This window comes from Nilaparvata lugens, chromosome 10, assembly GCF_014356525.2.
Source record: "Nilaparvata lugens isolate BPH chromosome 10, ASM1435652v1, whole genome shotgun sequence".
NCBI lineage: Eukaryota > Metazoa > Arthropoda > Insecta > Hemiptera > Delphacidae > Nilaparvata > Nilaparvata lugens.
Window position 1 is genome coordinate 28,728,548 of NC_052513.1, and position 25,860 is coordinate 28,754,407.

General features: G+C 35.3%; 1 protein-coding gene across 4 annotated transcripts in view; it reads left to right on the forward strand.

Moving 5' to 3' along the window:
* The window catches only part of LOC111064200, a 241,592-nt gene that overhangs the window by 177,659 nt on the left and 38,073 nt on the right, over positions 1-25,860 (forward strand). For all 4 annotated transcript variants that reach the window (XM_039437132.1, XM_039437130.1, XM_039437129.1 and 1 more), the window contains one exon: positions 13,807-13,959. In XM_039437132.1, coding sequence (XP_039293066.1) covers positions 13,861-13,959 — 99 coding nt within the window. In that variant the 5' untranslated portion in view covers positions 13,807-13,860. The remainder of the gene's footprint in view (positions 1-13,806; positions 13,960-25,860) is intronic.

Consider the following 25,860-nt stretch of genomic DNA (forward strand, 5'->3'; position numbering starts at 1 on the left):
ATTTTGAAATTGAAAATGACTTCTGCTTTACAATAGCATCACGAAGTCCTTTAAGAAATTTAATAATTTGATTTAACTTTAACTTTTACAAATTTATTAGCAAGGTACTACGCTCTAAAATATTTGGGGTCCTCTCCTGGTGGCATTTGGTTGGCGAGTGCTGGTTCTCCTTTCTCAATTTTACAAATCTTATTTCCGACTTTCAAATTAACATAAAATTTGAATATCTTAGTCCTCCACCATTTAGGTTCAAATAGATCTTACAAAAAATACCAAAATATTGCTTAGATTGTATGATTAATAATTTCTTTGCTTTCGAGCCATATCGATAACATAGACTATACAAAGTTTTAACACAAAATCCAGTACATTTATATAAATATATAGAAATATTTTTGAATTGGCCTACAGCTGCCGCCTATTAACTGCCGTTTTACTATTGGTGCATGCAAATTTTATTCGGTATTCATGCGCCTGGTACCTCTTATTTCCTGAATACACTTAATTATTTTTATTTGGTTTATTTGTTATGCTCTTTACATGCTAGCTAATATTCTATACATTAATATTAATTTCATGCTACCTAATAATTAGCCACGTGATCAGGTGTTTTTTCACATTGCACACCGTTTGATTGCAATAGAGCTCTGCCAAGGGGTTTTGGTCAGATTCTACGTTTCTCGATTTGATCAATCTCTAGGTCACCGATCCGTGAATACATGTACCTAACCTCAATCTTCAAAATATTTTACATAATAATCTATTTATTAGCAACAAAATTCCTTCAAATCCTTTTTAGGTTTTTGTACCATTTAGCCAGAACAAGCTGATGCTATCTAATCTTAGTTATTATCTATTTGGCAATATTAGCCAGTTACTTTATTTTCAGACCTATTACTATTTCGGTTAGGGATTTTTATCTACCCAAATTCGATACTTTACACGCGCCCCTGGGTTTGAATTCAAAATATTTGAGAATCACAATGTTTTTAATGAAAACCCACCCTTCAATTCATCGATATATACTATACTTTATTTATAAATTATACTCTCATACTTCTATCACAGTTCGCAGACATATTTGCTGCATCTCCTTTATACCTTTATCAAATACAATAACAAATTCTCCTCCTCAACACACATAAAATATCATAAATATAAACTTCTAAACGCACTCCTCCTGACAACACTTAAAACATAATATTTTTAAATTCGCTGCTCGCAGGGCCGCCAACCTAACTACACATATTTCATGATTCTCACAATCGATTCCTTTCAGACAATAATTTCGATTCACAAACTTCTGGGCTTATATCTTATAGTATTTCTTAGGTCTTAATATAAATAATTTTCTATACATCAGGTACAATACTTTTCTTTTGCTAATGGCTCTTTGGTTTTTTGGTAGCTTGTATTCACTTTAGTTTTTTTTTTTTTCAGGTAACAAACGTGGCATAACTAACGGTAATAAATATAAAACATATAAATAAATATACCGACATTAATAATATAATAAATAACAATAATAATAACAATAATAAATAACAATAATAATAACAATAATAATAACAATAATAAATAACAATTTTGGGGTTACCATACTTTTTTATAATCATATGTTTACAGACATTACATATTTGATTTAGTTGGCTTTGCCCAGCTGGTCACTGGTTCTACGTTTAATACTGCTACATGTTACATCAGAATTTGCTGTCGAATTTCATAACTAACCTAATTGCTGCATTTTTTTCCTTTCAAAGGTAATTAACAATTTTTAAACATACTATCCCCGCTTGTGTCCTTTTTTAGTTGATGTAGCTAATTTAATTACATATTTAAAAATTATTCTTTTTCTTATTGCAGGCTTCTAAAGGTTGGAAGGAATTAAAACACTGGATTGTTGCCATGCGGTTCTATGCCAAGATTAAATTTATTACGAAAGGTTAGTAATTGGCTTGATAGTGGTGTTTTCTTTGATTGCTTATCGTATTATTTCAAATTTGACGATATTGCATGTAAAAATCCCATGGTTTACTTGCATCTTCTTGCATTCTGTTTGTGGCTATACTGTAGGCCGTTCGGTTATCTGCTGTCCGGTTGTTGAGGCTGTCCTAATTGATAATTTATCTTCATGAATTTAAAGCCCTTATATCTGGTGTATTCCTTTAAATAATTCCAAGCTTCATTTATGATAATTCCTTTTAATCCATTCTTTTTCCAATCAATCTGTACTCTAAACTCATCCTTCCTTTCATTATCATTTAATATTCTTGATTTCGGTTCATTATAACTCATTATGCTCAAGACAATAAACATTTTTATAATAATATTAAATTTCCAATTATCAATCATAGATTCATTTTAATAATAACAATACAATATTTTCCGTCCTATCCACAACACAGTCTTTTATTAATATCACAGCCATTATTACAAACATTACACACCATATCAAAACATTTATCAACTTTTTAACAACATATTCTCTCAACATATAATATCCAGGTACTTCCACTTTCTTTATATTATTTTTTATTGCTTCCATTCTTCTCAAACACCGTTTATCCTTAATATATCTCCATAAGTAGTCCACTCCATTACTTTCCCGGCATGAATCCATAGTTGCTTTGTTACCAGTTCCATTTTTGTTCCAATTATTTGCTTCCTTTTTTCGGTCACATCGCTGATCATAGCCTTTAAAGCGTATGTGCCGCGGATGCAGGTTGTCGGCTTCCTGTCTTCCTCGGTGCCGGTCCGGTGTCCTCTTCGGGCGTTTGAACCGTGCATGCGGCCGGTATGCGCGCGCGCGGTTCCTCCTTCGTCGCTTCTTCCGCCTCCGGGCCTTGCGGTGCATGTTCTCCCGGTCCTGATGTCGGTCGGGTGTCCTCGGGCGCCTCCGTCTCCGGGGCCTTGCGGTGGTCGCTCCTTTTGTCCGGTAGTCCGTCCTTTCGGTCTTCTATCTTGGGGTCCTTGGTCTGCTTCGGTGGTGTCCATTGGTGCGGGTGCATGGATTCTGTGCGCGGATCTGTTACATTTTCAATTTGTTTTGTATTCACCAACTCCTGAATTATAACATGATCCTGGTGGCTGTTGGTGTTCGCCGGCGGTGAGAGATCTTCGGTAGGGAACAGGATGTTTAGTAGGGATTGATGCTTGCGGCTGGTTTTGGTGCATGGTGGGCGGCGGTTTTTTGCGGTAGGCTGTCTTGTATGGGCTCCTGTGTGTCTGGTGGTGGGTTATCTTGTGTTTTTTGTTGATTTAATCCTGTTGCATGCGCTATGGTGTAGTTTGTGCTTACTTGCTGAGGTGGCGGTTTGTAATTTCTGTTGTAATTGTTCTGAGTGTGATTATTATTTGAGTTTAATCGATCACGGCCATCATAGTGATTCTTACGGTTGCTCTGCTGGGCATAGTGGTTGGTTGTGCGATTTTGAAATTTTTCATTATTCCAGTTACCATTTTGCCTGTGCTCATAGCGGCGTTCAAATTGAGGGGCAGATCGGTAGCGATCATATGATACCGGTTCATAATTTTGGCTGTTATACTGATTAAACTCTGAGTTATGTTGATTTTGTGCGTATCTCTGTTCTGAACGGTGGTTTGATATTGCCATCACAGACTGTATGCCATATAAATGATTTATCAGCTGCTTGCAATCAGTAATGGGTTGTGTGGCGAGTGCCATTCTAACTTGATACGGTAGCTTCTTTAAAATAATACTTGCTAATGCCGATTCATTAATGGGCTCGCTCAATTGAGAATTTTTAAACTGTAGGGCAGTGACGAAAGTGGTACATGCACCGTCTAAGTTAGGGTTGAAATCTCATGATATAATGTCCGCTAGCACGTCCAACTGTTTACTTCTGCTCCAATACTGTTCCAGGAAGACAGCTACAAACTCATCCAATGATGTAAATTCATGGGCTCTACTCCGAAAGAACATCAGGGGTTCGCCAATCAATAAACTAGTCAAACGAAGACGCCAAAAATTCCAAGAGGTGGGTGTTAATGATTGAACTAGTTTTATCTGATCTATAAATTCTTTAGGTTGGAGATAGCGGTCTGTATTGTCAAAACGGCCTAATTCATTGAAACTGTGTAGTGAATCAAACGTTGCTATGGGAATAGGCTCTATATTCTCGTGCGGAAATTGATGTATTTGACTTTCAAGTTTTACTAACTTCTCTTGGGCCTGTTTCCAATGACTAGAAGCTTCTGTTTCATTTTCTACTACTTCGGCATTAAATTCAGATGAAAATAATTGCTGTTCTCCAACGGCTGTCTCCAATGAATTAAGTTGTACTATGTTTTGATTTATATCAGAATTTGGGTGAGCTATTTCATGAATTCGCGAAGTGTTTTGTGCTGGTAGGTTATCTATTCTTTCATTTAACTCACAAGTGACAGTATCTATTTTTGCTGTTAAATCGGTTGTAATTAGTTCTTGATTTTCAGCGGTAGATGCTGATATTGTGTCCGCAGTTTCCTTACCCGTTCTTACCGATGTATCCTTCAATGATTCCCGCATTTCCTTCATTTCCGCCTTCAAGTCCTTCATTGCCATGGTCATTGTTTTTTCTAAACTATTAGAAAATGACTTGATCATCCCCTCTACTATAACCCTTCTTATTGCTTCTTGGGAGACATTTAACGGTTTATTACTGTTCACAGGATTCTTGGCGGTGATTGAAGAGATCTGGGCGTTGGACTCCATCGCGCCCCCCTCAGCGTCGATCTCCGCTACTATCGCCGTCTGCAGTGTGTCTGCTACCTTACTTTGCGTGGACAAAAAGAGACTCATATTTTAAAAATGGATTAAGTGTCAAGTGTTTGTTAAAAAAGTGAAAGTTTTGGCCAACAAGGCATTAATAAGGACACAAATGAGGATAGGCCTATGGACATTACAAGCCAGGTAACCTATTTATTACTTAAGCTCTTATAATATAATAATACTATTCATTGATTTCTGACTAGCAGTTTAGGTCCATAAAATATAATAGCTCTCTCTATAAAATATATTTTCTTCAATAATAATATAAAATTTTCTTTAAAACATATAATTTCTCTTATTTAAAGCTATTGATTCCCCAAAAAGTAATACAAATTTCACTTCGCCTGTTTTCCTCAAAACTCGTATAAGTTATCTATAATTTTCAATATGGTTATTGACTTAATTTCAAATAATTATTCAATGAGCTTGGCTCTCATCATCAGTCCCACGTTGGTACGGCATGTTTTATGTCACGTTATTCTTTATATTTAAATAACGATTAGCCTCCTGCTTGGCATCAGTCGGTAAAGCATGAGATATTCGATATAATCATATATTTAGGTCGTGGTTTTTTAATAGGATTCAGTCTCAAAAATCTTGATAGGCCTAGATATGGGCTTCTCCTATAACTCTTGTAATTCAATAAAAATAAATATATATAAATATGATACTTATACTATAGTGTTGAGGAATAAAAAATAAATTGCACACCATAAACGTTTCATACATAAATATTAAACAAATAATGCAAAAAATAGATCGAGGCAAAAAATATATACAGAGCAATAAAAAATATAATATAAAAATAGAACAATAATTGAAATCAGTAAAATATCACAGGCTAAACTTTATATTCTAGATTTATGGCACGAATCATTACCATGTGCCTTTATCTTGAAATCATATGCATTCTTTTGCATGTAGCTGCGATATGTGCTTGCTAATACTTGTCGACTTGGACAATTCAATTAAAAATATGTGCTTTAAGATCAGCTTGATAAATTAGCCACTAATAATCCAAATATATATATATTAAAATCTCTAGTACTTAGTAGATTTCTTTATATCGAATATATATTTTTATCTCAGGGTGCAAGATTCGGCACCTGACGGAATAGGTAGAGCCATTCATCTAGTGAGTTAGAGCTATAACAAACTATCGCAAATTATATTGCAAAAATTAAATATCATATGCATATGTTTTAATAGCCTAGATTTTATACTTCTTTGATTTAATAGAAATTTCTGAAATATTGATCTATATTTTTCTTTCAATAAAATACCTTTAATACTAATTTTACTTGCGCAAGTATTACTCTTATTAATTTCTTAATTTATAATAAAAACCCTTTCGACGAGCTAGCTTTGATTATTAGATTAATTCGAAGCACTAGGGCGCCCATCACTAATTCAATATTTATCACTCATGTGTCGAAAATCTTTTGTAAGCCGCCGATGTCGATCCAACTCCATGTGGTCCGGGAATATGGTAGCCGGAATCGTCTCTTCCAAAGGGTTATAAATTTATTTTGAAATTGAAAATGACTTCTGCTTTACAATAGCATCACGAAGTCCTTTAAGAAATTTAATAATTTGATTTAACTTTAACTTTTACAAATTTATTAGCAAGGTACTACGCTCTAAAATATTTGGGGTGCTCTCCTGGTGGCATTTGGTTGGCGAGTGCTGGTTCTCCTTTCTCAATTTTACAAATCTTATTTCCGACTTTCAAATTAACATAAAATTTGAATATCTTAGTCCTCCGCCATTTAGGTTCAAATAGATCTTACAAAAAATACCAAAATATTGCTTAGATTGTATGATTAATAATTTCTTTGCTTTCGAGCCATATCGATAACATAGACTATACAAAGTTTTAACACAAAATCCAGTACATTTATATAAATATATAGAAATATTTTTGAATTGGCCTACAGCTGCCGCCTATTAACTGCCGTTTTACTATTGGTGCATGCAAATTTTATTCGGTATTCATGCGCCTGGTACCTCTTATTTCCTGAATACACTTAATTATTTTTATTTGGTTTATTTGTTATGCTCTTTACATGCTAGCTAATATTCTATACATTAATATTAATTTCATGCTACCTAATAATTAGCCACGTGATCAGGTGTTTTTTCACATTGCACACCGTTTGATTGCAATAGAGCTCTGCCAAGGGGTTTTGGTCAGATTCTACGTTTCTCGATTTGATCGATCTCTAGGTCACCGATCCGTGAATACATGTACCTAACCTCAATCTTCAAAATATTTTACATAATAATCTATTTATTAGCAACAAAATTCCTTCAAATCCTTTTTAGGTTTTTGTACCATTTAGCCAGAACAAGCTGATGCTATCTAATCTTAGTTATTATCTATTTGGCGATATTAGCCAGTTACTTTATTTTCAGACCTATTACTATTTCGGTTAGGGATTTTTATCTACCCAAATTCGATACTTTACATACTGAAGATTGTTTTATTCTATTCGAAAACATAAAAATATTTATCGATTGTTCTTCAGTCCTTCATCCACTCATGCTACGTTTTTACCGGTTTTGTTTTGATTTTTTTTCTTACTTAATGATTCATGTTGAGGTGAGACCGTGAATGAAGTTTTTCTTCAACAGTATGAACTCTTTCACACTGTGGTTTTTTGTTTAGAGTGGGTTTCGAACTCCCTCACTCTATACAGAATTTTGCCCGGCGCCAATCAATCACTTTGGATTGATAAAATAAACTGTACTATGATTTCACTCACTGTATTTACACTTATATTTCACTCACTAAACTAATATTAGGAGAAAAAGATAAAGAGAGATAAATCAGGGTCATGTGTAAGGGAAAGACAAAACAAAGGTTAATTATGAAATTTATTAATAAACTTTAAATTAAAATGAATTTATAAAAATTGATCAAAAATATAAGTTAGTAATGATTAGAAATAAATATACAAGATTATTGAATTTTTGAAAATACTACACTTCAAGTTTAATTTCATACTATAAAAAAAAACTATTCTCAATAGTTTCTAGATACGGTTCTTTTTATCATTCTAGCTCTCGAGCGTCCATATTCTCACAATACAATATGTTCAGAGCACGTGTTACAACAAATAACAGAAATCTACAATTTTTCAATTCTAGGAGAGCACGTGGTCGCCATTTGTGGCTCAAGTCGTTCAGAAATATAAATAGTTTTATTCGTTAATGATAAGTTGTATGTTCCAGAAAGATAGCATTTTTTTTTGTTTTCCCTCTCAATATCTGAGATATTTAACTTAATCGTTTGATATTTATTCGAATATTCGTAGCTGATTCATCTACATCTCATTACGAACTTGACAGATCTTCTTCTTCCTTTCATGGTTTAGGCATATCCGCCTGTTCCGAACCTCATATCTGCCCATCTTTTCCTTGGACGGCTTCGGTCTCTCTTGCCTACTGGCTCGTAGTTGAGCACCAATTTTGATAGCCAGTCTTCCTTAACATGCTGGTACCATTTAAACCTACTCTGAGATATCTTCTCATTTATAGAAAATACTTTAAATTGTTTCCTTATCTCAGTATTTCTGAAATGGTCCTCTCGGCTGCATCCATAGGTTCTTCGGAGAAATATCATTTCAGATGCCTGTAGTCTACTTTCATCTGGCCCTGACAACACCCAGGTTTCACACCCATATAAAAGGTTAGAGCTAGAGTTTTGTGAAATTTTAGCCTGGTGCTCTGGCTAGCAAACTTGACAGATCCCAGAATAAATCAATAACCATTGACTTTTTCCTCGCATTGTCAACTTTGGGTCTCAGAATGAAAATAAAAAAACTTCTTAGTCAAAACGTCTTCCTAGTTTTGCCTCTATGTATCCGAAATAATCACTACATCAGCAATAGTTGATCTCATTACAGGAGTGGCCGTAGTCGAGTGGATCAGATACTGGCTTTATGATTCAGAGGCCCGGGTTCAAATCCCGGCCCGGGCAAGATATTTATCTCGGGCCACTCCCGTGTTTCGGATGGACACGTTAAGCCGTCGGTCCCGGCTGCCTAAAAAGCAGTCGTTAGGTCATGTCAGAGGCCCTGAAATTGATTAGCTGCGACCTGAAAACTCTGACACCAGACCTGAGCCAGCCAGGTCACTCGATATTATTATTATTACAGACAACATGATTCCATCAGAATTTTGAAAGTGTATCAGTCACCGAACTCGCTTCCAAAAAGGTGAAAGGGTCAAAACTGAATGTCAGACTCTGTTTTCTCTAAAAGTAGAGTAAATACTATTTGAACTGCAGTGTTGGCTGCTATATTGAGATTCACTTCAAACTGTCGGCATTTCCTATGAAAAGCTGCAACTTTCCCTATTCAACTGCTGCTGACATTTGGTAGTGAATCATCATGACAGAAACAGTCATGTTCTATTGGTCCCACTGCAATAGAAGCAGTCAGGCTCTCACTGGATGGTCCAATATATTTATTGCCTTCTACACCTTCCATCATCAAACTACAAAGCTTTTCAAATTGTGTGTACTTTCAATTTGTACTGTTTTCAATAAAATTGTTTCTTCGTGTTGATGTACTGATTACTTTGACATTTGTTGTGCTTTTGATCATCCTCCATTGTTTTTATCATTCATTGGATGAGGCTGTTGCATTTGTTGTTGAACATTTATCTTTGATTTTGCTCTTGGTGGAAAGAACTGGTGAACTACTGGAAAAAAATACAGAACATAATTATCTGCCTGTTTTTCTTGTATAATCTTCTATATGAGCTTCATCTAATATTTTAATAGAATACGTACGCCTATGATGGCGTAAAATAATAACTTGTGAAGAAAACGTGAGTGTTATTTTTCACATTGAAGTATTTTGATAACAAATTCAAGAAAACGTTGAGGAATTGGTCACAGAATAGTAGTGTACACTTAGGTAATTAGAGTAATGCACTGTCGTAGAGTGCTCTTCAATAATATCGTTCATATCAAATTGCAATGTATCATCAGACAATAATTATCATCTAAGTTACATATTGCTAGTATGTTTCAGCCCTGGCTAATATTGAACAAATAACTACCAGAACTTATGGTGATTCTTAATGTACTGTATACGAAAAATACACATTTGTTGGACTTGATTTATTGTGAACACACAAAATACACATACATAACTCTTACATTAATTTGTAATGTAATCCAGCTAACTGTAGTTGTGACCAAATGATATATTGTGTACCAACTACTTTGCACAGTAATCTATTTATCTTTGGCATTTATTTTCACCATATTAATGTTATTTGAGATATCTTATCAGTAAAAAATAAATTTGTTATTATCAAGAGAGTTATTATCAATTGTTCCGTCATGGAAAACAACATAGTTTTGAACCATACATTGTCTCATAAGTCTTGAATTCTATAAACTCAATGCTTCCCAAACAATCCTTACTCCATGAATCGAAGGGATAAATCATTCGATCACCATTCATCACACGACAAATAATTTCACTTGCCATGCTGTTTGAACTCTGCACATTTGTGACCGTTATGAGCTGCGTTTGCAGCTATAACTTCGTCAAATAATTGTGAACGCTATCGCGGTGGAAGTTTGTCATTGTAACGGACAGTTTAGCAGGAATGGGAAATGAATGGAGAAACCGCATCTCCCTGCAATCACTCTCGCCGCCGCATATATATGCGCACCAAGTACATGCATATAGTTATCAAGTCAAGAATGAACAAGGGCATTATATATGCTGCTGGCTTCAAGTGAGATGCCACAGATTGCGAAGCTGTGTTTCGAGCTCGCCTTCACTTCGTTTACAAAGACTACCCCCATCTGTACCCCTTTTAACCCCCCTCTGTATCCCTTTTCACCCCCTCTGTGCCTCTTCTGAACCCCTTTGTACCCCTTCCAACCCCTCTGAAACCCCTTCTCACAACCACCACTACTCAGAAACCCCAACCAGCATACATATACATTCTTACTCTGCAAATGCAAATGTCCGAGATTCAGAGCCTTCTGTGTTACTGCTCTCCATTTGGAAACAGCAACTGTCTTTTAAGTTTCTCTATTTTTTCTCCGTAGACGTCGTTTCATTCACGGATTTTAATTCACTTTTAGAAAATGTTTCATTATTTTTGTGAAACGTGAGCACTTTTGTGCGCGTTTTTTGGAAGTGAATGCCAGTGTTGACCGAGAACGTAAAGTTGCCTGGACTGTTCATTTGCAGACTTTTTGTGGGCTCAAGTTTATAGAATAAGGTGAAAAATTGTGTTTACTGTACCCATAACAATGTGGGACGGTGAAGTCAAAGAAGAAAAAATAATTGATTGTAGGCTTTTTCATATCTATTGTTCCAACATAGCATTGTGACAAGTGTCTCACGCAAATCAAGATACAAAACTTCGCACTGAAATAGTATTGGAATCACTTGAAATCATATAAAAAATAGTACTATAATAGTATTAGAACTACTTTGCACTACATTACAGGTTTCAAATCAATTTCTCTTCCTCCAAGGAATAATAATCATAATCATAATTTTATCTACAACAACACATTACAACTTACTAATTAACTGCCAAAATATTTCATCATATTTCTAGAAAGCCTACAAGCACTTTACAACGCTACGGAGTTGAAAAGGGATAGGCTTTGTTCAAATGACAGACAAGGATACCAAATCAGCTGCTAACTTTAAAAGCTGAATCTCACTATAATCAATATTCTCCACAGACCCGAAAAGTGAGCATACTTATGGAATAGTCTTCAAGACTGTAATCCAAACTCTTTCCTTCCCACTCTTGAGCAGGATTTAACGTCTTTTCGAGCATTGACTGAAAATAACCTTCACAAACTGAAATAATAATAAAATAGTATACAGATGTATCTAATCCGATGAAATACAGTAGAATTTATCACCTTTTCGAGAATTTCTGAAAATAATCTTCACCAACAAATCGTAATATAAGTGTATATAGATGAACCTCATCCAAGACTCCGATCAAAAATCTCCCCCTCGTATGTAGAATAAATTCTGTCTTATATTGAGCATTAACTGAAAATAATATTTACAACCGAATATCAACACTCATTCAGAAGCACTATTTCAAGATTCAAATCGAAAATCTCGCACTTCAACCAGGACTATAATCTAAGCTCTTCACGTTCACACTCATGAGCAGGATCTATCTCCTTTTCGAACATTGACTGGAAATAATCTCAACAATCAAATAATAATAAGACTGATTCCAAATGTATGTTAGCCAAGGTTCCTATCAAAAATCTTCCCCTGTTTAGTATAATTCGGTTTCATATTGAGTATTGACTAAAAATAATCTTGACAACCGAATATCAACACTTATTCTGAAGTATTTCTTCAAGATTCTGAAGGATTTCTTCAAATTGTATCCAAATGCATCTTATCCGAGACTCCGATCAAAAATCTCCTCCTCGTATGTATAATACGGTCTCATATTGAGTATTGACTGAAAGATAATCTTTACATCCAAATATCAACACTTATTGTGAAGTATTTCTTCAAGATTCCAATCGAAAATCTTGGCTTCCGCACTTGTGAGTAGCATCCGATTCGAAGTGGCGGCTGCTATCATCGCCAATGGTGCGTGGCTTCGATCTGAGATCAACTTCCAACTTTCAGCATTAGTTGACTGGGAAGCATTGCTGTTATGTATCGGGAATGCCGACAGTTTGAAATGAATCTCACTGTAGTGGATGTCTCGGTAAAGTTGGAGATTATACAGAGCGCGTTGCAGACTGTCGTTCCACTGCCTTCTGAATTATTGACACAGCTTTAAAAATTCACAGCCACTATTTGTAGGCTTGCTACTGGCGACGACTTGGCTTGAACACGGTTTATGGATAGGCTTCTCTTGGTAATCATTAAGGCTCTGTAGTTGAGAAGGGGTAGTGTGGGATGTTGTAACCATGAGTAGGCTACAAGTCGGAGTAGGTACTGATTAATGTCTTGAATTATTCACCGACGTGAGGATAGCTGCTCTTAGGCTGTGTTATAGATAATATTCCTGCTCTAAAAATATGTAAAATGGTAAAATATGTATGTAATCGAGAGAGCCATTTCTCGAGAAATTTCTTTAAGAAAATTTTGTCGTTACGTTGTAAATTTGTGGAAGAAAATCAAGTTAGAAACCACAGAACTCTCTCAGTTCAAATCTTATTCTTGAATATTCTTAGCGGTCTTTTTAGAACGAAATCATAGATCAATAGCTTATATTAAGAATTAATTTAGAATTGAATTGAAATATACTCCAGATTATCAACAAGTAATGGGAACCAATCAACCGTATTTGAAAATATCTAGAATGGAAGGCTATCATTCCCTCATCAATGATTTTGTAACTTGATTGGTAATGTCCAATTGGATGGTCAACGTGATATTATTTCCGGCAATGGATAACCATTCTTCTGATTTTCTAGGATTGTCAAGTTTTTTGCAAGTGGGACTTGAAGAAAATAATAAATTTTTCATCTTTTACATTGCAATCCGGTTTGTTATACTAGGTTGATAACATCATTATAACATAATATTATGAAATCATAACATAATATCATAATTGTATTTGATATTCTTGTATAATATAAACTCTGACGATCAATCGTCAGAATCATTGCAAAAGTGACAATTTGAATCGTAATCCCACTATTCAAACTCCATTGTCGATCTTATTCACACTTATTCGAATCATGAACACTTGATCTTTTAAATTAAACAAGCAAGCACTGATGAAAACGTAGAAAGTTACTTGGAAGTGCTCCTGTCAGAAGAAACTTCATTCATACAGTTGAAAATGACTGCATTCAAATCTGTAATAATTGTGTTTCTTAAACTGTTGATTCTCTCCGAAACATTGATTTGATTTTGTACTTGTGTAGATGAATGAGAACCACGATTTTTGAAATCTTAGTTTGATCCATGATACTCAATCTGCTTTGATATCTATCTAAGTCTATGCTATAAGATTCTTCATATTGTAATGGTTTTATTTTGTGTGTTTTTCAGATGTGTGAGGGTGAGGGGTGAGGGAAAGGGGTGGTGAAGTGTCTCTTATGAGGGATGACCTCGTTGGCCCTGGGCCTTCCCATCTTCATTGTCACTATTCTAGGCCTACTCATCAACGGCTACATTTTCCTCATGGTTCTACTCAGCAAACAGGTAGGTAACACACTGCACTTATTATTTCAATAATTCATCCATTAAATAGAAAGACTAAGAAATTGTCAAAAACCACAGATTTTATTGATAGTTAGAGAGACCGGTTTTGGTTGTTACACCATTGTCATTGACAACCGAAACCGGTCTTTCTAACTATTAATAAAATCTGTAGTTTTTAACAATTTCTTAGTCTTTTATTTAATATGAATAATTACCACAATATCAACTTCTCAACTACACAAAAAGTTATTCATCCATTAAGATTTGAAGACTACTTCAAGAAATATGAACCCTGATTACTAATTTTTCGAACTTCTTGATGCTCTGTGACTCTATCAAGAACCATATATCTTGAAAAACTATCAATCTATTTTACATGCTATTCGAATTTTCGTACTTTTTCCAAACTTTTTCCTCATCATAGATAGTAGAACAATTATGGAAGATTTATTAGAAATTGCAGTTAACCAAGTGCTGGAATATTGTCCAGTAAAAGCAGAACAATTCCTCAAAGATTGGGTCTTCAAGGTCTCTTCTCATGAGAAGGTCCCCAAAGTTGCAAACAGAGAGAGTCATGACGCGGTGTAGATCTATGTTTCGATTGATAATCTTCTGATAATGATAAAAACATTAGAATGACATCGAGGTGAATGGAAATCGAAGAAACGTACTGTTCATACCCATGCTTCAGAATGTGTTTATGCTTGTTGATCACGACTTTGACTAGTAGTGCTGTGAACAGTAGACCTCACGCAGTATTCTCATCACAAGTACCTGATTGAAACTATAGACCTTATGGAAATACAGCAATAGACTGGCTTCTCCACACATCTGTGTAATCACTTGTCAGCTGATTTATGATGAATAATTGCATAGTCTGATTTTTACTCTAATATTGGCGAAGGAGGCTCCTTCTTCCTTTTATATTATCCTTGAAATGCAAAATTTACAAAAACCTTGTATATACGTCGACGCGCAATTAAAAAGGAACATACCTGTCAAATTTCATGAAAATCTATTACCGCCTTTCGCCATAAATGCGCAACATATAAACATTCAACCATTTAAACATTAAGAGAAATGCCAAACCGTCGACTTGAATCTTAGACCTCACTTCGCTCGGTCAAAAAGCTGAATATACCTGACCGTTCTGTTAGTACCCTTAGATATTAGTTCTTAATGAGGTTTCTTGAAGACTTTCCAAATATCATTCATAGAAAATATATCGTAATGAAGATTGTTCTCTTGGCAGTGTAATGCAGTGTTTTAATGTAACCTGTCGAACCAAACTATTAAACTACCGAATCCTATTATAACTTAATGATAACATTCATGTAAGTCTTGATAAATTACAAATTTTGTATAGTTTTACATATTTTTTGTGTGGTCTTGCGTTCAGTGTGCCGACCAATATTTTATATAATATAAGGGACAGAGCTGTTCAAATTGAATTGAATTCTATCTCAGTCTAATATCGTCAGTGATTCGATGCCTCTCTCACTCTCACTCTTCCCACCCCATTTTCCATCCTCTTCCAGTTTTGGTGGTGAAATCTGATAATAAATGACGACTGTGTACCAAGCTTGCGATATTAAGCAAGACTGAGAGCAAGACTTAAGACTAGACAAGACTCAAGACCGAAGCAAGTCTTGTGCTTTGCATTCAAGAGAGGCACGCCTCAGCAATCTTAGCAAAACCTCTTACCGCACTCCATTGACATCACTTTCTCACTCTATCTCTCTCATTCTTAAGCACTACTAATCTGTTCCAATATAGACGTTTAATCGTACACAAAATTTCACCTGCAAGCGTCTTACCATTGAAGTGTGCACCTGAATTCACTCCTGGTCTTAGAAATACACTCGAGTTGCGTATTGTTTGAAGATTATATTGAAGAAATTAGGGCTGCATTTGTTGTCTTGAGTGAGTTCTGATTCTATTTACGGGTTGAGATGAATAATGTTTGCCATAGCACTTGACTCGAGTTGTGCAATTATTTTGTGAGAATTGTGCTGTTTAAATCGGGAACAAGTGTCAGGTTTACATTTTAGATTGGGGTACTTGAATGATTTGAATAATATCTGCACAATACTCGTGGTGAAACGCACTAATATAAAGTTCTTGATATTCCATTATGTGAGTGTTTTAATTGCTGCATGAATATTTTCTGGTAGAGGGTTCAAATCATCTTATATAGGTATGATGGTAAAAAAAAACATATTATTATATTTTTTAATCACATTACACAATTTCTTTCAATCACATTACTCATTTTGAACACTGTCTTATATGATGAATAGTTCTCAACCGTATCTCACTGCCAACACACAAGGAATCTTATGTTGGCAGTGCCGAATATTACATTGATTATTATTGTTGTGCAAGTTACAATAAATGTCTAATTGTAGGTAATTGTATATTGCATACTATAGTGATTGTATTGTACAAGTGTTTGTATGTGATTTTTGGCAATAAATTCAATTCAATTCAAGTTCGATAAAATTTCAAAGTTTTGATCATTAGGTTCATTTTGAATGTTTGTAGTGGTACTTGGATATCTTATAACCAAGAGTTTTTATTATTGAACTGTTAAAGAGGACTATAGTTTATAGTATTCTAAAATATTACGATGGTGTCCATACTCTGTACACTTTTTCAATCAAAAGTAGTTATTCTTCGAATTAAGAATGAATGAGGAGATTTTCAGCACAGCACGTACTTTAGCAATTTTGAGCTATTAAGGGTACCCGGAAAGTTGAACATGTGATAAATATGACTTTTCTGGTTTTTATTGTTTCATTCTTCTGTAATTCATTCTGAGCATTTTGGTATATAATACTTTATCATTAGCTTCAAATTAGGACCATGAAAATTAATTTTGTATGAGCATGCGTCATATGACTTTTTTGAGTTATGAAATTGACTTTTCTCACATCATTATCATCTGTGTAATTGAAGAATTTTTGAGACTTAGAATGAGTTCTAGGCAAGTTATAACAGCTTTTCAGCTTTCATTTGCATATCTAAAAAGTAGAGAATTTATTCACTTGAAAATTAGCAGATCTATTTTATTCACAGATTTTCAAACAACTCGTGAAAGAAACGTGCTCTCGTGAACAAAGGTGTCAGTTATTGTATAATATAAGCGCAATACAGCAGCTCCTGAGAGATCATGAAAGAAAACTACTTTTTTGTTGTTCAGAAATCTTTTTCAGTTGCGTCCATCTCCCTGATTGAAATGTGCTTTTTGGGAGATGTTGAATATATTCAGTCGGCTCAGGCTTTTGGAGTCCTTTCTAGTGCTCAGTGTTTTCCCCAGTGAAGTTCTCATGCGAACAGTATCCAGCTTTGTATTCCAAAGCTTGTAATCTACAATGATTCTAACTTAGGTCTCATCCTATTGGTGGACAAAAATTGCTAGAAGAATGAGAGTTCGTAATATTATTTTGTAAAATATATCTATTAAGTGATTGTTTTACATAGATGTGGAGAAAATGTCTATTGTTTGTAGGTTTGTTGTAGTTAACCTAATAGGTTCCTTCACTACCGAAACAAGTAATAAGTGAATTTTCCTATCAAGTAACTCACGCGTATTGTAGATTCGAACGTATTTAATTTGCGTTGGAGTTTGTATATTTTTTGAAATCATATTACTCTAGACTCGCAACAAAATTGAAGCTCATTGATTTGGAAACTTGACTAGGTTTTTAAATACTGGAGATGCAAAAATTGATCTAAGTTTTTCTTGTACCTGTTTGATTACACGGAATACAATTGAAAAGTTCATTTCCAAAAGTGGGAAATATTTCAGAGAATATAACAGAGGAATGCTGAACACAGCAGAGTATATTCATATAGTACGTGGTTGAATCAAATGAAAACCTTAAAAGTGCTGTAAAGTTCCGAGGAGTTGTGGGGTTGGTCCGGTAGTTGGCAGGGATGTTGGTTGAAACTCACCAAATAACTACCCGGTGCATCAGTGACCTTGCTAAGCTGCTACACACAACTGGCGGTGACTTCAGTTACAATATGGCCGCCCCAGTATCAATATGCACCGCGTTAGAACTGCTATCAGTCACTCATTTCTTGGTCATTGAAGGTGTCAAACCAATGGAAATTTATTGCAGGGTGACAGTACAATATGGTAATTCATGTTTGTCCAGAAAAAACCTTACCATCATCCAGAAACAAAAAGAGAAAATAAGGAAAGGCGCCATAGCTCATCGCCAAAACCCCCCAAAAAATCCGAACTCAGCGATCAGCAGGAAAACTCTTGTTGACTCCCTTCTGCGATGTGAACGGAGTAATTTTGGAGCATTACATTGACAGGGGAATGACAGTAAACAGGACTTCTCATTCACATCTCTTGAAAAATCAACTTTGGTCTGAAATCAGAAGTAAACGGCGAGTACTTCTCACTTCAGGTGTGTTGTTACAGTATGACAAAGCCAGACCACATACGGGCCCGTTTCTCAGTTCAAATTATCCAGAATATCAAATTTGAATGCCTCATTCACCCACCTTATTCTCCACACCTCGCCCCTAGTGACTTTCATGTGTTTGGAAACCTTAAAGATGCAATTGGAGGTAAGCATTTCCAAAGTGATGAAGAGAAAACCGCGGTGCACGAGTGGCTACAGGCACAACCGAAATAATTCTTGAAACGTGGTTTTCATGCGCTTCCAAAGAGGTGGAACACTTGCATAACAAGTCAAGGAGACTATTTCGAAGAATGATAAATGTAAGTTTCACCTAATTGAAAAAATAAATAATTTATAACACTTCAACGGTTTTCATTTGAATCACCCTCGTAAGTGCGGATATCAATGGGACTGAATCCCACACCAATAAGATACATTCAAAATCATCTTCCTCATTCCTACTTTGTTGCAAGTCAACAAAATTAAAAGTAGAGAGAAGTCTGATTTCACATTGAACACTGCATTTAAGAGGATAAATACAAAAGTATATTATGAATAAATTTGTAAGAGGAGTTGAAAATCCGTGGAACTCCAACTGTTATGCTGGCATAGGATACAATCTTATACACATACATAAATTTCCTTGTAATGTACATAATATTAATCGGAATAATTATTGTTAATAATCCCTGGAAACTATGTGTAAATTTCACAACCCTTTGCAATGATTTGAAAATGAATTAATCCTTTATTAGGCGAAGTTAGGACTTTCACCACTCAATCTCGAAAGTGAGATTTCAAGTGATGATTTCGAATGAAATGAAAATGATTTCAAGTTTCTTAAAAATTATCTAGGAGTTCACAAATTGAGTTAATGAAATGATGTTCAGAAATATCTATACCATTTCTCTTTTGCTGTTTTCTGGTTATTCCTTGAGCATGTTCAAATAGACTGAGTTCAAAAGTATTCAGACATGGAATGATTTCAAGTTTCTTCAAATTTTCCATGGGTTCACAATTTAAGAAAATGAAATGATGTTCAGAAATATCCTCTATCATTTCTCTTTTGCTGTTGTCTGCTTTATTCCTCAAGCATGTTCAAATATACTGAGTTCAAAAGCATTCAGACATTCTCAACTGAAAAACAACAATTGCTAGAGTTCTTCATAATGTTTTCGACTGAGAGACCGACTCGCATCGTATTTTTTCGGGTTTTTAGCCGGATATGTGGCAGCTAGCGTGGATGAATTCATTATCATCCTCATTCCTTTCAGAAAAATACACGAGCTCGTTCCTACAATACGACGTTGTGAAAAGAATTCAAATGTGTTTCGTAAATAAGATGAACTACTTTGGCGTAATAAGCAGAAAGATGAGATGGGTTTGCATGTAGGTGATGCGGGCTTGGAGAGGAAATGGAAAAACAGAAATGGGAGAAAGGAGGATGTTAGGGAGAAAAGGGGTCGGAGAAGGGTGGAAAACGATGTGGAAAAATGTAAGAGAAAGGGAAGAATAGAGGAGTGAGTGGAAGTGGTAGTTTTTCACATGATCCGAGAAAACCCAGAGAAGGTTTAGAAAATAGGATATAGTGATTGAAAAACTGATGAAAAAGAGAGAAAATTAACAGAAGAAAAATGAAAGTAGCAGTAGATAGTAAGTAATAGTGATAAATGAAAAGGAGAAAAGGTATCTGCAAGTACACCCAAGTTGAGAAAGGTATAAAAGGAATTGGACCCAGATTCTAGGACACTCATTGAATCTAATAGAGCATGGGTTTAATAAATGTCCTAAAAACCGAGCCTGAAAAGATTATTTTCTATAGGCGGTAGAATAGAATAAGGAGCGATGAAGAATACTAGAGAATAAACGAACGGAATTCTGCAACTTAGAACATCCCCCCTACGATTCGCATGACGGCAACGGCAAAGATGAACCATTTAACCGCTGGTTAAAAATTCTGTCGCTACCGTCACCGTCATGCGAATCGCAGTGGTGTGCGCAAAAGAAGAAGATGTGAGAAGATAAGGAAAGTGAGAAAGAGGAATAGTCAATTGAAAGTAGGAAGTTGGAAAGTAATGAAACCGATGTAGCCTATAATAGCAAATATATATAATGAATCATGAGTGGAGTTTGTAGCAAAACCAAGGATATTGATTGATTGATCTATACAGGAGACAGAGAGAGTAAGTGGTCTTAGGCCTATTTTTGAAGTGGTGAGAGGTATGAGAGGAAAGAGATCCTAGTATAAGAATAAGCTTATACTATATTTTCTCTATGGTAATTCGAAGTACTGTAAGATGAAACTTGAAGGAGAAAAGTACGAACTAAACTCGAATATGTAATGAACTGGAAAGAATATAAGAAGTGAAGAAGATTGCAAGGTGTGGAAAAGAAAAGATTTCTGAGAACGTTGAATGGAGGAATACGACATTGTTCAAGTATCCAGAGAAAATAAATAGTTGTTGGATTCCCTTCAAAAAGAGAAGAGAATCTGATGATATAACTGATATTATTAAGAGAATCTGAAGTTGATCTGATATTTCTCTAGAAATATGAGTTTCCATTCTCACTCTAGAAATGTTAAGGAATAAGTAGAAATCGAATGAAGGGTTAAGAGAAAACAGAAGAAAGGAATGGAAAATATAGAAAAAGTATTAAGATTTGAAAGGAAACAAAGAGAGGTACTAACTAATGGTGAGTCTCGTATTACAAGAGAAAGCAGGAGATATAACTAGAGAAAGTGATTGGGAGAAATATGATAACACGAGAGAAACAGGGAGAAGCAGTTAGTGAAGGGAATGAAGGGCTAAGAGAACACAGAGACAGGGATAGAAGAAAGTGGTGTGGTATGTCTCACGTCAATTCCTGCCATCTCATAACTCATTCCATTCTTGGTCTCTTAGACACGCTTCCTTTCTCCATCTCTTGTAGAACTACCCCAAAATCCCACCAGTCTGGATCGCTATCAAGATTGTAGAACACTCACTCTCTCTCTCCCTTTCTCTCACCCTATCTTCATCTCTCTTTCCCTTATACCCACGTCCAGCGCACTCGGAATTTGAATTTATGTAGAGTACGCGTGGCAACGGAGACGCTCGACTTGGTCCCCAGTCTACAGTTTGAGATTTTATTGCTGATAAAACCTGTATGAGCAGCTAGTTTGTAATGCACTTTGTGATAGTTTGTAAATAAGTGAGATTTATTGTCACCAGGGGGTGAGCTCGACTGAATAGAGGTGGCTCATTAGTGGATAAACTAATTTGGGTTTGATTCAGTCCCATTCACAGTTGTCGGAGGTTCATGAACTGGATTTGCAGACTCGTTCATGAATCAAAATTATTGATCTCGTTGGTTCACTTGCGTTATAACAGTTATCTGTATACGAAGTTTCTTTCAAGTTAAAATGTTCCCAGATTACTCAGTTGAATGAGTAATTATCATGGTAACTCGAAATTATCAACAACCTTTTCCTTTGAGTGTTATCATGCAGCGAGCCATAGAGATATGCACTTAAAAATGTCAACATTATTCGAATGAGAAGAATTATTTTCATTTAAAAGGATTTCTGACTGTTTAAAGTGCTTCTTACTAAAGAATAGAGTTATCGAAATCAAGTAAGAATACTTGGATTTAAACATCATCCAACAACTGCTGTCATCTACTGGTATAATCTAGAACTGGACACATTTAAAAACTGTTGCCCAATCATGAGAAAGAATGTAGTATTTGGAGAGAGATAGATAGAGAGGGGGGCATCGGTTTTTCCTCGCTAGTGATTCGTCCTTCGCTCTGCTTTGTAAAGATGTATTTCTATTGGGAGGGGGGAGATATGAGTGTAAAAATGTAAGTGTGAAAAAAGGTCTTGAATAGTATTCCATTGGGAGTAGTGCTTATGTGTTGCTATTCTTGCTAAAATGAATAGTACCGAAAGTATGTTCAGCTTCAGGTGTAAAGTGTCCTATAAGTGACGATCAACAGTATGAATAAGTAGCATGACTAGAAATGCCTTTATTTACAAACCAAAAATACTTAATACATTCATACAATGAACACAGTAGAAAATAACTTTCATGGATATAATTATTCTGAATAAGAGAATGATACTATATATTTAAGAATTTCATTAAGTATATATTTAAGAAGGGCATGACCGTATAGCAGTAGGTACTTAAATTGAGAACTTTAAATGAACAGTTAACAGTTTACTATCAACAGGGAGCATAGTAGAAGCTCACCTGGCCTTTCTATGAGCTCTGAAGGGCTTCTATAAAAATATAATACAGAAAAATTGTCTCTATAAAAGCAAAGTTTGGACAATGAAGTGAGCAAAGGTGAGTAGAATACTGAGTAAAATATTTTGTATGATTTTCTCTGTAACATTCAAAGTAGATTCCTCAATAATTATTACATTCAACCATCCTGGAGAATTTCAAGCTTTCTGTAACGGAATAATTCAACAATTCCATTTCAATTTCCAATCAGGTCATTCATTCCTTGGCGAGATTATTCATTTTCCATGTTCCATCCTCTCGTTACAGCTATGATAGGACCGCATTTTTTGTCTCCTCCCATGCTAGTCTGTGTCATATTCTCCACATGTTCTACATCTACCATCCTGTCATTCACATATAAACGAAGTGAGGTTATTACAGGATACATTTCCTTCGAATAATGATTTGAACTTCCACATCAATCATTGTTTTGATTTCTGGAAAAATAATTTCCTTGTCGGCATGGTTGTCGGATCCAGATTTTCTTTCCACTTGGTATCTTCACTTGTATTCCACAATGTCAGCTTATGTTAGACATTTTTGACAAAATCAATCCCTCAACGAATTCAACCCACTGCAACAGATTCCTTACCAGCCATTCATGATTTTAAAAATCAGTATTTTTGTAAGGTCGTGATTGTATCAGTGAACCTGTTGTTGGAAGCTGTATGAAAAGAAATCCTTGTGAAAACCGTAGCGCATTACCAAGTTGCAAAAGCAGACAGTATGAATAAAACATTTCATTCGTGTATATGTGTGAAAGACACAGTTGGTTTGGAAATAGAAAGAGGAAAAAGAGAGAGAATAACAAGCACATTAGTTGAATGTCTCTCTTCTTCAGTTCTTCTCTCTTCATCAGTTTCTCTCTTCATCAGAATGTCTCTCTCTTCATCAGTTATTCTTGAAATCGTTGGAAAAAGCGTGAGAGTGTGAGAGAAGAGAAGAAGAATTGTTGAGCTGGGAAGAAGAGGGAGAGGTAGAGGAGATAGGAAGATAAGTGGGAGAGAGAGAAGGAAAAATTGTAAGGAAAGTGAATGAGTAGGAGGGATGGAGTTCGTATTTTAGTTGGACAGGAGAGTGACAGATTTTTTTCAGTTTCTGTTTCAAAGCACACACTCATGAGAGATGCTGAGATTCCGACTGTGAGCAAGAAATGAGATGCTATGTAAACTGCAGCGGTGGAAACTGGCATTTTACTTCGAAATGAATTAAAGAGAGAATAATTTAGTACCGGAGGAACGAGTGAATGCCAGCCAAGATGATTCAGAGAATGAGGGCTTGTGGAAGGAAAGGAAGAAATGAGGAGGTAGATAAATAATAAGGAAGACAAATGACTCGCTTGCAATGGAGAGTTATCACGCATTCCAAGATCATTGCCGAGAAATAATGAACACAAGCATTCGAAGTAAGAATTAGTATGAGACATTGAGGAGATCTTGCGAATTTCATACCAGGACATAATGCATCTTTTTCGACATTATTCTATGTGAAACTAGTCTTGGACACCAGTCATTTACTTGAGAGCAGAAGAGAATAGTGGAATATTATATGGTACATAAGAATAGCAATCACACCATCTCTATAGACTGAAATATTCAGGTCACCTAAATTACTTAGATACTTAAATTTTTACAAAACAAAAATGGAATTCAAATTAGAAACCTTCACATATTCATCTTCTTATTTTATTTTGACTACTTTCCGGTTCCTCCTTTCCTTTCAACTAGTAATTGCTCATTCTTTGACATTAAAAATATCCGCTAATTGTAATTTATTGTAGAGTACCTGAAAATGTTATAAGCTATGTATTCCAAACAAAATACTCACTAAATATGAGTGCATGAAATATTACAGTCAGTAGTTGACAAACAAATATGTGTTTTTAGGATGTTTTATAGCTCACAAGAGAATTCTTTCGCCTCAACATAAGTGAACGGAGAACTTAGCTCCAATGTACTTTGTTATTCCCTTCTTTGCTGATAATCCTGATAATCCTGATAAATCCTGTTTCTAGATTATGAATTCCAAATATTGTGAAAGATTTCTTCTTCACCTTCTTCAAACTGCCATTCCATTTGGCGGGAAAATTCTATTCTTGAATTGACACATTCTCATTTGCATCATACCTCGGGGATGTCGAAACTCCACAGCTTCAACCGAAACAATATCCAAGTGCAGTTGAATTTCAACATTCTAGTTCAGATTTATTGAAGTATTCTTCCTGTTAGTGACAGCCTATTTCTGAATCGGCGGATATTGGATCCATTTCGGAGTATAGCAATGTGGAATCCTCATAGAAGAAAAAATCCTGGCATCGAAAACCCCGAGAGATGACTTTTGATACGCGGAAGCCTTCGCATCAAAGGAATGTCATATTGGGTACAGATATTTGAATTATTGGCTTCTGTATTATCAGGCACGAAGCCCAATACTACGCAACTGTATTATGCAGGCCCAATAGAGTGGTATAATATCCCTAATATACCTGAATATTGAAGATTTTGCAATATTGCAAATGGCAATAAGAGCTGTGGGAGATGATATTAAAATGTTCCTAATATCTTTCTCAATTCTCCCACGTTTATTCTCATATTCCTTTCAAAAGCAGTAGCGGAATATCAACTTATAGCTAATGTGATTGGGAGATATTGCAAAAATACCAAAGTTTAAGTTAACATTTTCAATGCTCTACCGATTTGCTTTTCATAATTGCTTTCATTTGCTTTCATTTTAATTGCTTTTCATTTGCTTTTTTGGATAAAGAATGTTTGGTGCGAGCGACTCTTTTCTCTTTTTATACTGTAGTTTCAAGATCAAATAATAGATTTCATCAGGAATTATTTGTAATCCCCGTAGACTATTAAAGTTTGTATACAAATGCATCGCGTATTGTAGTTTGCATCGGGTGACTTGGGCATTGGTTTTCTTGATGATCATCATCATCATATCTTCAGAGCCAAGATTCAAGTGTCATGATCTGATAATTGTCATGATGCATCATCTTTGTCATTCATCTTAATATAATATATTATATATACTATTCTAGAGATTGAATAGCATCTACCATTGATCCAATACAACCCTAATTACCTCTCGACTTCTTCTAGAAAGGATCTCGTTGGAATTGTTTCGAATGTGAGCTGATAGATGTGAAAAGCACAAAGACAGTGTGGGGGAAAGCGACCACACCAAATCCCAAGGCTACCTTG